The 12,917-nt window shown below is 39.9% G+C and overlaps 1 protein-coding gene across 9 annotated transcripts in view; it reads left to right on the top strand.

The window, feature by feature from the left end:
- The window catches only part of FRY (FRY microtubule binding protein), a 540,327-nt gene extending 532,361 nt beyond the window's left edge, over positions 1-7,966 (top strand). For 7 of the 9 annotated variants that reach the window (XM_053920710.2, XM_053920708.2, XM_053920704.2 and 4 more), the window contains one exon: positions 6,274-7,965. In XM_053920710.2, coding sequence (XP_053776685.1) covers positions 6,274-6,532 — 259 coding nt within the window. In that variant the 3' untranslated portion in view covers positions 6,533-7,965. Of the gene's footprint in view, positions 1-6,273 lie in introns of all 9 variants that reach the window. The other 2 variants (XM_024580787.4, XM_053920706.2) reach the window with 1 other exon arrangement.
- The last annotated feature ends 4,951 nt before the right edge of the window (positions 7,967-12,917 follow it).

The following is a 12,917-nucleotide window of genomic DNA, read 5'->3' as shown; positions in this document are numbered from 1 at the left end:
CTATTAAAGTGCCAATGACACATTTCACAGATATAGAGCAAACATTTCAGAAATTTATATGAAACCATATACGACCCCCAATAGCTGCAGCAATTTTGAGAAAGAAGAACAAACCAGGAGGGATCACAATACCTGATTTCAAACTGTATTACAAGGCCACTGTAATCAAAACATCCTGGTACTGGCATAAAAACAGACACATAGACCAATGATGGAACAGGATAGAGAGCCCAGAAATAAACCCAAGTCTCTATGGTCAATTATTATTGGACAAAGGGGGCAGAAACTAAAAATGGAGTAAAAATAGCCTCTTCAACAAATGATATTGGGAGATCTAGATAGCTACATGCAAAAAAATGAAACTCAACCACCAACTTACACAATACACAAAAATAAATTCAAGGTGGATAAAAGACTTAAATATAAGTCGTGGCACCATAAAAGTCCTAAAGGAAAACATTGGCAGGAAAATCTCATTCCACTCAGCAATATCTTCACCAATATGTCCCCTAAAGCAAGGGAAATAAGGAAAGAATAAACAGGTGGGACCTCACCAAATTAAAAAGCTTTTGCATAGCTAAATAAAACAGCAAATTAAAATGAATAGAGAACCAACTATATGCCAATGACAAGGACAAGGGTTTGATCTCCAAAATATATAAAGAACTCACATGACTTCACTCCAGGAAGACAAAAAATCCAATTAAAAAATGGACAAAAGACTTCAACAGACACTTCTCCAAAGAGGACATACAGAGGTCCCAGAGACATATGAAAGGATGCTCAGCATCACTAATCATCAGAGAGATGCAAATTAAAACCAGAATGAGATACCACTTCACACCAGTGAGAATGGTCATCATAACCAAATCAACAAACAACTGGAGAATGTGGAGAAAAGGGAACCCTACTGCACTGTCAGTGGGAATACAGACTGGTGCAGCCACTGTGGAAAACAGTATGGAATTTCCTCAGAAAGCTAAAAATGGAACTGCCTTTTGACCTGGCAAATCCACTGCTCAGATTATATCCTAAGAACCCTGAAAGACCAATCCAAAACAACCTATGCACCCCAATATTTATAGCAGCACAATTTACAATAGCCAAGTGCTGTAAGCAACCTAAGTGCTTGTCATAATTGAATGTATCAAAAAACTATGCTACATTTACAATGGAATACTGCACAGTAGAAAGAAAGAAGGAGCTCCTACCCTGTGTGACAGGTGACATTGATGGATCTGGAGAGCATTGTGCTAAGTGAAATAAGCCAGGCAGTGAAAGACAATACCTTATGATCTCACCTATAAGTGGAAACTAATCAACAAAACCAGCAAGCAAAACATAAACAGAGACATTGAAATTAAGAACAAACTGACAGTAACCAGAGGGGTGAGGGAGGCAGATAATGTGGGAAAAAAGTGAAAGGGTGGTCATGGAACATATACAAAGGACACATGGACAAAGCCAAAGAGAGGTACAATCAAGGGTGGGAGGTGGGGATGGGTGGGGTGTGGGGGAGTGGTCAGGGGAAAAATGTCAACATACAGAGATATGTTGCATTTCTATATGCCAATAATGAATAATCAGAAAGAGAAATTAAGAAAACAGTCTGATTTACAATTGCATCAAAAAGCATAAAAGTTTTAGAAATAAATTTAACCAAAGAGGTCAAAGACCTGAATCCTAAAAACTATAAAATATGGAAGTAATTGAAGAGGGTACAAATAAATGAAGAATATACCATGATCATGGATTGGAATGATTAATATTGTTAAAATATCCTTATGATATAAAACAATATACAGATTTAATACAATCCCTATTAATAGCAATGGCATTTTCCTCAGAACTAGAACAACTAATCCTAAAATTTATATAGAACCATAAAAGCTAGCAAATATCCAAAGAAACCTTAACCAAAAAAGAAAGTATGAGGTAATGTCAAACTATACTACAAAACTACAGTAATCAAAATATTATGGTACTGGCATAAAAACAGATACACAAACTGATGTAATAGAGAACCCAGAAATAAACCCATGCCTATGTGGTCAATTATTCTATGACAAAGGAGGCATGAATATAGAATGGGGTAAGGACAGTCTCTTCATAAAGTGGTGCTGGGAAAACTGGACAGATACATGCAAAAAATGAAATTAGACCACTTTGTTACACCATATACAAAAATAAATTCAAATGGATTAAAGACTTGAATGTAAGACCTGAAACCACAAAACTCCTAGAAGAAAGTATAGGCAGTAGACTCTCTGACATCAGTCTTAGCAATATCTTTTTGGATATGTCTCCTTGATGAAAGATAACAAAAGAAAATAAATGGGACTACGAGGTCTGTCCCAAACATATCCAACCATGTAACGTGAAAAATAGAGATGTTTATTGAAGAAGATACAAAAACATTGTACATTGAACATGATACCTCAGTCCCCTTCAAAGTAGGCACCTTGGAACCTCACACAGTTCTCCCAGTTGCCATCAGCTGCCCAACTGTATTTTACTGAATTTCATTGATGGTCTGAATCTCTTCCCTTTCAAAGGTGATTTTAGTTTTAGGAAAAGCCAGAAGTCACAACATTCCAAATTAGGGCTGTAAGGGGCCTGAGTCACCTGGATGATTTGATGTTTTGCCAAAAAACTCTGCACCAGACATGATGCACGAGTGGGTGTGTTCTTGTGATGAAGCTGCCAGTCACCAGTTGCCCATAGTTGTGGCCTTCTGAGTCATCCTAATAGTTTCCACGGAGGAATGTTCAAGCTTAGTGCAAAATTTGATACAGATTCATTGCTCTACTCACTCAGTCCTTTTTAATGCAACGGCCACACAGTACACATGCTCACTCAACAGCGTCTACTGTGCCCACTGACTAGTACAGTGAAGTTGTCATTGTTCATGCATGTTCATTCCAGTCCACTCTTTCGGGCTGCCAGGTTACATCGATATCACTCAAACAGTTATCTTTATATTAACAATGGCTCAACTTTTTCCAGACAGACCTAAGCTGTGCACAGTAAAGAAAACCATCAATAAAATAAAAACACAACCTACTTAATAGGAGAAAATATTCACAAATGATACATCTGATAAGGTGTTAATCTCCAAAATATATAAAGAACACATACAACTTAACACCAAAAGATCAAACAATCCAATTTAAAAATGGGCAGATGACCTGAATAGATATTTATCCAAAGAAGACATGCAGATGGCCAATAAACCTAGGAAAAGATGCTCAATGTCACTAATCATCAGAGAAATGCAAATTAAGACCATAATGACCCTAACCTCACAGCTGTTAAATTGTTATCATCAAAACTCAACAAACAAGTGCTGAGGAGGATGTGAAGAAAAGGGAACCTTAGTGCAGTGTTGGTGGGACTGCAAATTAGTGTTGCCCCTAGGGAAAACAGTTTGGAGGTTCCTCAAAAAATTTAAAAAGAACTGCTATATGACTCAGTAACTCCAATTCTGGCTATCTATCCAAAAAAATCTAAAACTCTAATTCAAAAAGATAAATGCACCCATATGATCATTACAGCATTATTTACAATAGTCAAAATATGGAAAAAAAAACATATTTGTTTCCATCAATAGACAAGTAGATAAGAATGTGGTAGTACATATATACAATGAAATAATACTACCCAAAAAAGTAAAGAAATCTTGTCATTTTCAACAACATGGATGAACCTAGAGGCTATTATGCTAGGGGAAAGAAATCAGACAGTAAGACAAATACCATATGGTTTCACCTGTATGTTGAATATTAAAAAAGGAATGAATAAACAAAAACATACCCATAGATATAGAGTACCAGCTGATGGTTGCCAAAGGGGAGGGGTGTAAAGGGATGGGTGAAATAAAAATATATAAAAATTTTTTTTAAGTATATATGTCAACATAATTTTGAAAACTATTTGAGTATATCCTCTTGAGAGTTTTACCCCTACATTTTGATAGTGAGCAAATAAACTGTTTTAAAATTATCAGATTCCAATCCCATTTGATATAGCAACAAGAAAAATAAAGTACCTAGGAATAAACCTAACCAAGGAGGTAAAAGACCTGCAGTCAGAAAACTACACAACACTGAGGAAAGAAATTAAGGAAGACAAAAACAAATGGAAGCATCTGCCATGCTCATGGATTGGAAGAATTAACATCATCAAAATGGCCATACTTCCCAAAGCAATTTATAGCTTCATTGCAATCCATATTAAAGTACTTATGACACATTTCACAGATATAGAACAAACATTTCAGAAATGTATATGGAACCATAAACGACCCCAAATAGCTGCAGCAATTTTGAGAAAGAAAAACAAAGCAGGAGGGATCACAATACCTGATATCAAACTGTATTGCAAGGCCACTGTAACCAAAACAGCCTGGCACTGGCATAAAAACAGGCACATAGACCAATGGAACAGAATAGAGAGCCCAGAAATAAACCCAAGTCTCTACAGTCAATTAATATTTGACAAAGGAGGCAGGAGCATAAAATGGAGTGAAAAATAGCCTCTTCAACAGATGGTGTTGGGAGATCTGGACAGCTGCATGCAAAAATATGAAACTCAATCACCAACTTACACCATACACAAAAATAAATTCAAGGTGGATAAAAAACAAATATAAGTCATAACACCATAAAAGTCCTCGAGGAAAACATTGGCAGGAAAATCTCAGACATTCCGTGGAGCAGCATCCTCAGAGATGCATCCCCTAAAGCAAGGGACATAAAGGAAAGAATAAGCAAATGGGACCTCATCAAAATGAAAGTCTTCTGCATGGCTAAAGAAAACAGCATTAAAATGAAAAGAGAACCATCAATATAGGAAAACATATTTGCCAATGATACCTCAGACAAGGGCCTGATCTCCAAAATATGTATAGAATTCACATGACTCCACTCCAGGAAGACAAACAACCCAATTAAAAAATGGGCAAAAGAATTTGAACAGACACTTCTCCAAGGAAGACATACAGAGGGCCCGGAAACATATGAAAAGATGCTTAGCATCACTAGCCATCAGAGAGATGCAAATTAAAACCACAATGAGGTACCATCTCACACTAGTCAGAGTGGCCAGCATAAACAAATCAACAAACAAATGTTGGAGAGGAATGGAACCCTTGTTGGTGGGAATGCAGACTGGTGAGGCCACTGTGGAAAACAATATGGAATTTCCTCAGAAAACTCAAAATGGAACTGCCCTTTGACCCAGCAATTCTGCTGCTGAGATTATACCTTAAGAACCCTGAAACACTAATCCAAAAGAACCTGTGCACCCCAATGTTCATAGCAGCACAATTTACAATAGCCAAGTACTGGAAGCAACCTAAGTGCCCATCAGCAAACGAGTGTATCCAAAAACTATGGTATATTTACACAATGGAATTCTATGCAGCAGAGAGAAAGAAGGAGCTTATACCCTTTGCAGCAGCGTGGATGGGACTGGAGAGCATTATGCTAAGTGAAATAAGCTAGACGGTGAGGGACAAATACCATATGATCTCACCTTTAACTGGAACATAATCAACAGAAGAAAAAAAGCAAACAAAATATAACCAGAGACATTGAAGTTAAGAACAATCTAACAATAACCAGAGGGGAGTGGGAAGAGAACAGTGGAGAGAGGGGATTACAGGAACTACTATAAAGGACACATGGACAAAATCAAGGGGGAGGGTGGAGGTAGGGGAGGGAGGTGGGTTCAGCTGCTGTGGGTGGAGGGATGTGGAGAAAAGGCAGATAAGTGTAACTGAATAACAATAAAAATTTTTTTAAAAAAGAACAATCTAACAATAGCCAGAGGGGAGTGGGGAGGGGCCAGTGGGGAGAGGGGATTACAGGAATTACTATAAAGTACACATGGACAAAATCAAGGGGGAGGGTGTAGGTGGGGGAGGGAGGTTGCTTCAGCTGTGGTGGCGTGGAGGGATGGGGAGAAAATGCAGACAACTGTAACTGAATAACAATTAAAAAAATTATCAGATTCCATGCTATATTTTTATATCATATTTTTATCAAAGCCAATAATATTTAAAATTATAAATTTATGATGATGGTTGCAGAACTCTGAATATACTGAAGCTACTGAATTGTACACTTTAGGTTGATGAATTGTATAGTCTGTGAATTTTATCTCAAAGCAGTTTTTGTAAACAAAATATACTAGCAAAAACTCATTAACTTCTCTTTGTGATCAATTGTGTCCATAATCTGTGTTCTTCTTTTTTTTTTTTTTTGAATACAGAAGTCTGTGGCCCAATGATATCTTTGGAAGCAGTTCTGATGATGAAATCCAGACACTACTGAATATTTATTTTCGTCATCAAACTCTGGGACAAACGGGTACTTATGCATTGGTGGGGTCTAACCAGAGCCTGACTGAAATCTGCACCAAACTGATGGAGCTGAACATGGAGATTCGAGACATGATTCGCAGGGCTCAGAGTTACCGAGTACTTACTGCTTTTCTTCCAGACTCCAGTGTTTCTGGCACTAGTCTCTGACAGGAGCCCTCCGTCACCCATGGGTTCAAAGATTTGGGTGCTGCCATGCCGGGGTGACGTCATTCAGTATCTTTTCAGCCTTCAGAAGGCTTGGTCAGACTGTTCTCCCTCTTGTTACCTGTTGGACTTTTTCTACAGGGGATGACAGGACCTCCAACATGTAGCAATACTAAGAACCAAGGTAGCATAGAACATTTTGGGACAGAATCTATCTGTCATGCTCTGTGGCACAAATGGTATCATTTTACTGAGCAAATGCAACTCACTACTGAACAAATGACTTCCATTGCATACCAAAGCTGACTACCCTGAACAATATTTTCCTTTAAATTGGCAAAAGTGCAATGTTTTCCTCACTAAAGAAATTTTATATTATAAAACTTGTACATTCTTTCCCTTTATTTTTCCTTCCCTTTGTGTGTGTGTGTGTGAGTGTGTGTGTGTGAACGGAGGAAAGGACAGGCAAAATGAAGCTGGCCATTGAAAACTAAAAGACTTATCAAAAGCTGACAGCCTGTATATGTGAAAAGGGAATTGTAAATGGCAATTTAATGTACACTGTAATTTGAATACAATTACTGTACCTGAAAAGAGCTACTATGAAGTACCTTTCTTATGTTGCTAGACTACTGTTTCTTAAAGCCCTGGATCTCGTTGCAGGGGTCTGTGATTAGGACCTTTTTACAAAAATGGTTCAGATAGACCTTTTTTTAAGGATCTTGGCTGCTTTTTACTAGAAGGTTGCTTTTATGAGCAATTTATACTACAGAAGAATGAGTGTTAATTTTAACCAACTTTGCCATTTTGTAGAAAAGAGTTAAAGATGTTCACATCATAAATTCCAAGTCTTTTCACCTGTCATGCATGCATATTTTAATATCCACTTGGATAGCCAGAAGTAGAATCCCGAAGGTAAAATATGGGTTGTCACTTTGTTTCTTAAGAAATGTCATACTTTATTTGTAATATTTATCTAAAGGGTCTTTCTTAAGTTTTTTTCCTTAAATTTAATGCTGTCAAGTGTTCGGTGTTTGCATGTAAACCTGTTGCACATCAGAAACATATTCAAAGATTATCTATGTAACTTATTCACTCTGTAAATACATTTAAAGTTTTTGTGATGTACTCTTGGTTGATATTCTGTTCATAACTTCCTTTAGACTAAAAAAAAAAGACAAAATGAATATTGCCCATGGACTTTACTTCTGATTAATGAAGATTTTTGCCTTTGACACAATTCAGTTTTGGGTGAGAGTCTCCACAGTGGTAGTCCCAGGGGGCACCATTTATGTGTTTCATAAATGGGGACCGTTGGGGTTGTGTGGAAAACATAGTGGCCTTGTAAAGCAGGAGATATTTTTAACCTTTTTGGAAGTGGACACAAAACGGAGACTGACCTTCAAGCAGCTCTCTCTGTAATCAATAAAATAGAAAAATCAGAAAAAATCTCCTATTATCCACAAACTATCATTAGGTTGTCATCTTTAGAATTTTGAAATAACTATAATGAGCAGGAAAAGCAGTAAGAGTTTTAATTCTGTCACCAACATTCATCTATTCTCCACTGCATTTGTAATACAGGGAAACAGATACATAATCTAATTTCTACTGTGTTTCTATCTATAGTTACTTAGACTAGCAAAAATCCCTTGCTTCCCTTACAACAACTGAAGCAAAAATAGTAATTTTCTAGAAATATCCTTCAGTAGGGAGTCTAACCCAGAATTTTTTTTATGTTGCCAAAGATATAATTACTAACATATACTTCTGCTGATTTGTTTTTTCTTTTTTTAATTTTTTATTTTTTGATATATTGATTATGCTATTACAGTTGTCCCATTTCCGCCCCTTCACTCAACTCCATCCTACCCACCCCCTCCCTCCCACATTCCCCCCCTATAGTTCATGTCCATTGGTCATAATTATAAGTTCTTTGGCTTCTACATTTCCTATACTATTCTTACCCTCCCCCTGTCTATTTTCTACCTACCATTTATGCTACTTATTCTCTGTACCTTTCCCCCCCTCTCACCCTCCCACTCCCCTGTTGATAACCCTCCATGTGATCTCCATTTCTGTGGTTGTATTCCTGTTCTAGTTGTTGGCTTAGTTTGCTCTTGTTTTTGTCTTAGTTGTGGTTGTTAATAACTGTGAGTTTGCTGTGATTTTTACAGTTCCTATTTTTTATCTTCTTTATCTTTGATAAGTCCCTTTAACATTTCATATAATAAGGGCTTGGTGATGATGAACTCCTTGAACTTGACCTTATCTGAGAAGCACTTTATCTGCCCTTTCATTCTAAATGATAGCTTTGCTGGATACGGTAATCTTGGATGTAGGCCCTTGCCTTTCATGACTTGGAATACTTCTTGCCAGTCCCTTCTTGCCTGTAAGGTCTCTTGAGAAATCAGCTGACAGTCTTATGGGAACTCCTTTGTAGGTAACTGTCTCCTTTTCTCTTGCTGCTCCTAAGATTCTCTCCTTATCTTTAATCTTGGGTAATGTAATTATGATGTACCTTGGTGTGTTCCTCCTTGGGTCCAACTTCCTGGGGACTCTCTGAGCTTCCTGGACTTCTGGAAGTCTATTTCCTTTGCCAGACTGGGGAAGTTCTCCTTCATTAATTTGTTCAAATAAGTTTTCAATATTTTGTTCTTCCTCTTCTCCTTCTGGCACCCCTATAATTTGGATGTTGGAATGTTTCAAGATGTCCTGGAGGTTCCTAAGCCTCTCCTCATTTTTTGGAATTCTTGTTTCTTCATTCTTTTCTGGTTGGATGTTTCTTTCTTCCTTCTGGTCCACACCATTGATTTGAGTCCCAGTTTCCTTCACATCACTATTGGTTCCCTGTACATTTTCCTTTGTTTCTCCTAGCATAGCCTTCATTTTTTCATCTGGTTTTTGAACAAATTCAACCAATTCTGTGAGCATCTTAATAACCAGTGTTTTGAACTATGCATCTGATAGGTTGGCTATCTCTTCCTCGCTTAGTTGTATTTTTTCTGGAGCTTTGAAGTGTTCTGTCATTTGGGCCTTTTTTTTTTTTTTTTGTCTTGGCGCACCTGTTATGTAAAGGGGCAGAGCCTTAGGTGTTCCCCAGGGGCAGGGTAACGCTGATTGCTGTGCTGTGACGCTGTACGTGGGTGAGGGGCCAAGAGGGAGCAATGGTGCCCACTCCACTCTCTGCCGGATATCAGTCACTCCCTCTGCTACCCACAATCAAATTGGGCCCCTCTGGTGCTCGTTCCCGAGTGGGTGGGCTTGTGCAGGCTCTAGACCCCTATGGGTCTCTCCAATGACCTCTCCTGTGAGGCTGGGAGTCTCTCCTGCTGCCGCCCCAAACCCCACGGGCATTTTCACTCAGAGGTTTGAGGCTTTATTTCCCCGCCCTGGAGCCCTGGGTTGCACAATCTGCTTCACTCCCCGCCGTTCGTCCAGGTTTATCTGTGCACAAGTGTGGGGCCGCGGGGTCTGCTGGTGGTCAGACTGCCTGCCCCGTTCGTCCCGCACTCTGCCAGTCTCGGTCCCACCACAGCCACGCGAGTCCTCTCCGCCCCAGTGCCTGTCTCTGCCCCTCCTACCAGTCTGGATGAATGTTTCTTTTTTATCTACTTGGTGTCAGACTTCCATGCCGTTTGATTTTCTGTCAGTTCTGGTTGTGCGAGGAGGCGCAGTGTGTCTACCTATGCTGCCATCTTGGTTCTCCTGATTTGTTTTTTCAATATACCTGGATAGTGATTTACCACACTTATAGGAAATAACTGAATCATGTTCTTTCTGAAAAAATGTCTCATAAAATGCAGGTTTCTGTGGATAACCACACTAGTCAACAGTCAGAAGATCTTGTTGGGACCCACAAAAGAAAGGATTGACTAGTCATGACTGAATTTTCCACCACGCCCTCTTATCCAGCATAGAATCTCCATGAGGGTTATTCCTTTAAAAAAAAAATTTTTTTTCAATAGTACATTGTAATCCAGTCATAGAAAGTAGTGGGAATTTTCTTCTTTTTTCTTCATCTTATACAAGAAAACAAGGTGACACCAGAATCATGGCAGAATGAGGAGACTCCTTTGTTTCTACCCTTAAGTTTATAAGTCAGATAACCAAAATTGAACAAAGGATCTCAGCTCTACGCACAATCACACTGAAAGATCCACATGTTGAAACATCTGAAGGTGGCCAGGATGGCGAGGACAGGGATGGTGACCTCAGATGCGCTTAGGGGTCCCCTGTGGCTCCAGTGAGCTAGTAGCAGTGGAGAAATTGGTCTTCAGCTTTCACAATATGGTCTGGATTGTAAGAGGGGAAGAAACAGTGGTCCTCTAAGAAGTAGCATTTCTCTCCCCTTTCCCATCATGGCAGACCCTGGTTGAGCCAGTGGAGATGCCTCCAAAAACACAGTGGAACCAGTGACCTTTAGTAAAAAGGAAATAGTACGAGGAGCTTGCAAAACCACTTCTCCATCACCCTCCACATTCCCCCATCACACTGGTGGTACCCGGGAACCAAGGTGAGCCAGTAATGGAGGGACATCCAGCATCCAAGTGAGTAGGCAGCACTTTTCTTAACTAAAGTGACGCTGCACCACTATGATCCCAGAGGCTCAAGTACCACAGGTAAGAGAAAACAAAAACACGTACATTAACACCATCTACTGGGAAACAAAAGTGCCCTACCTATTATATTAAACTGCTGAATTGTGGAGAGCAAAACCATATCTAAACAAAAAACAAAGAGCTCACTATGTCAAATGTGCAGGCAAAGAAACAATCCATCAAGTAATGTGAACAACCAAGTGAACTTGAAAGCAGAGAAAAATAAAATGTTTCCAGAAATTAAATGCAAAGTCATTGACTTAAGAAGACGATGACTTAAATGATAGAGAATTTAAGATTGCAGTTATGAAGAAACTCAGCAAGATACAAGAAAACTCAGAAGGTAGTTCAGTGAGCTTACAAAGAAAATTAATGAACAAAAAGATCGTTTTATCCAAAACATTGAAACTGTATCAATAAACCAAACAAATTCTGGAGTTGAATAACTCATTAATGAGATGAAGGATGCATTAAAGAGCACTGGAAATAGAGTAGACCATATGGAGGACAGAATTAGGGGGCATTAGGACAGAAACCTAGAAGTGATTCAAGTGGAAGAACAGAGAGAAAGAACTAAGAGTTTTAAAAAATGAAAGAAGCCTATAAAAACTTATCTGACCCTGTTAGATAGAGCAAAATAAAGATAGTGTGTATACAAGAAAGAAAAAATTGATAACTTCCCAGGCCTGTGGAAAGAACTAGACTTTAAAATAAAGGAACCTAAGACAATACAAAGTTATATTGACATAAAAACACCTTCTCCAAAACACATTTTATTGAAATTATAAAAAAGTAATGGAGAAGAATTCTGAAGGCAGCCAGGAAAACAAAGCTGTCCCCTACAAAGGAAATCCATTAAATTGTCCTCAGATATCCCACTAGAAACATTATAAGAGAGGCAATGGTAGAAGGAAATATTCAAAATAATAAATCCAACAAAGTTGGATGGATCTGAAGATGGCGGCGAGATAGGTGGGAGAGGAGTCCACTTCCCCTCAACGCCAGTGAAATACCTAGCTGATCTGAGGAGCAGAGCGAACAGGCAACAGTATTCCAGCATATATGAAGATCGGAAACCAAAGATAGAGGACATCGAAAGATCAGACGGTAAGAAGAGTGCTTAAGGACAATAAGTTCCCCGGGACCCGCACTGGGACAAGGGGGACTGAAGCCCCGGCCCCGGGCGCAGGGTCTGCTGCAGGATTCTTGGGAGAGAGCCAGGCTGGGCTGTGTGAGCAGCCAGGTGCTTGTTTGGACCAGTGGGGCTTGAATACGAAGAATTTCTCAAAAATGAAAAGAAAATAGAGGCACGTAGTAGCTAGTTAGAGAACTCTCCACAGCAGCCGGGGCCTCTGGCGCCCCTCCCCCCTCAGCCCCTGGACTGTGAACGAGGAAAAGCAGCCCCAGTGCTCACCTGAAGCCCAGCTGGCGAGCACTCAAATTAGCGGATTAGGGGCCCACACCTGAAACCCCGGGTGAGTGCAAGCCCTGATAAGCGGCCCAGCTGCCTGGGCGCCAGACCCAAAGTGCCCCAGTGGGTGCATACCCCAGTCAGTGGCCTGGGGCCCACACCTGAAACCCCGGGTGGGCGGGCGCCCTGATAAGCGCTCGGCTGCCTGGGAGCACAGACAAAAAGCTCCTGGGTGAGCGCGCAACCAGATCAGTGGCTGGCTGCCCCTGCACACAGACCCAAAGCAGGGGATCGGCAACCAACCAAAGTCCAAAGTGGAGATCGGCCACACAACCCCATCAACGGCCTGGCTGCCTGCAGGCAACCACAGCCAAAA

Source organism: Desmodus rotundus, chromosome 3, assembly GCF_022682495.2.
Source record: "Desmodus rotundus isolate HL8 chromosome 3, HLdesRot8A.1, whole genome shotgun sequence".
NCBI classification, from domain to species: Eukaryota; Metazoa; Chordata; class Mammalia; order Chiroptera; family Phyllostomidae; genus Desmodus; species Desmodus rotundus.
This window is presented reverse-complemented; position numbering and strand designations above follow the sequence as displayed.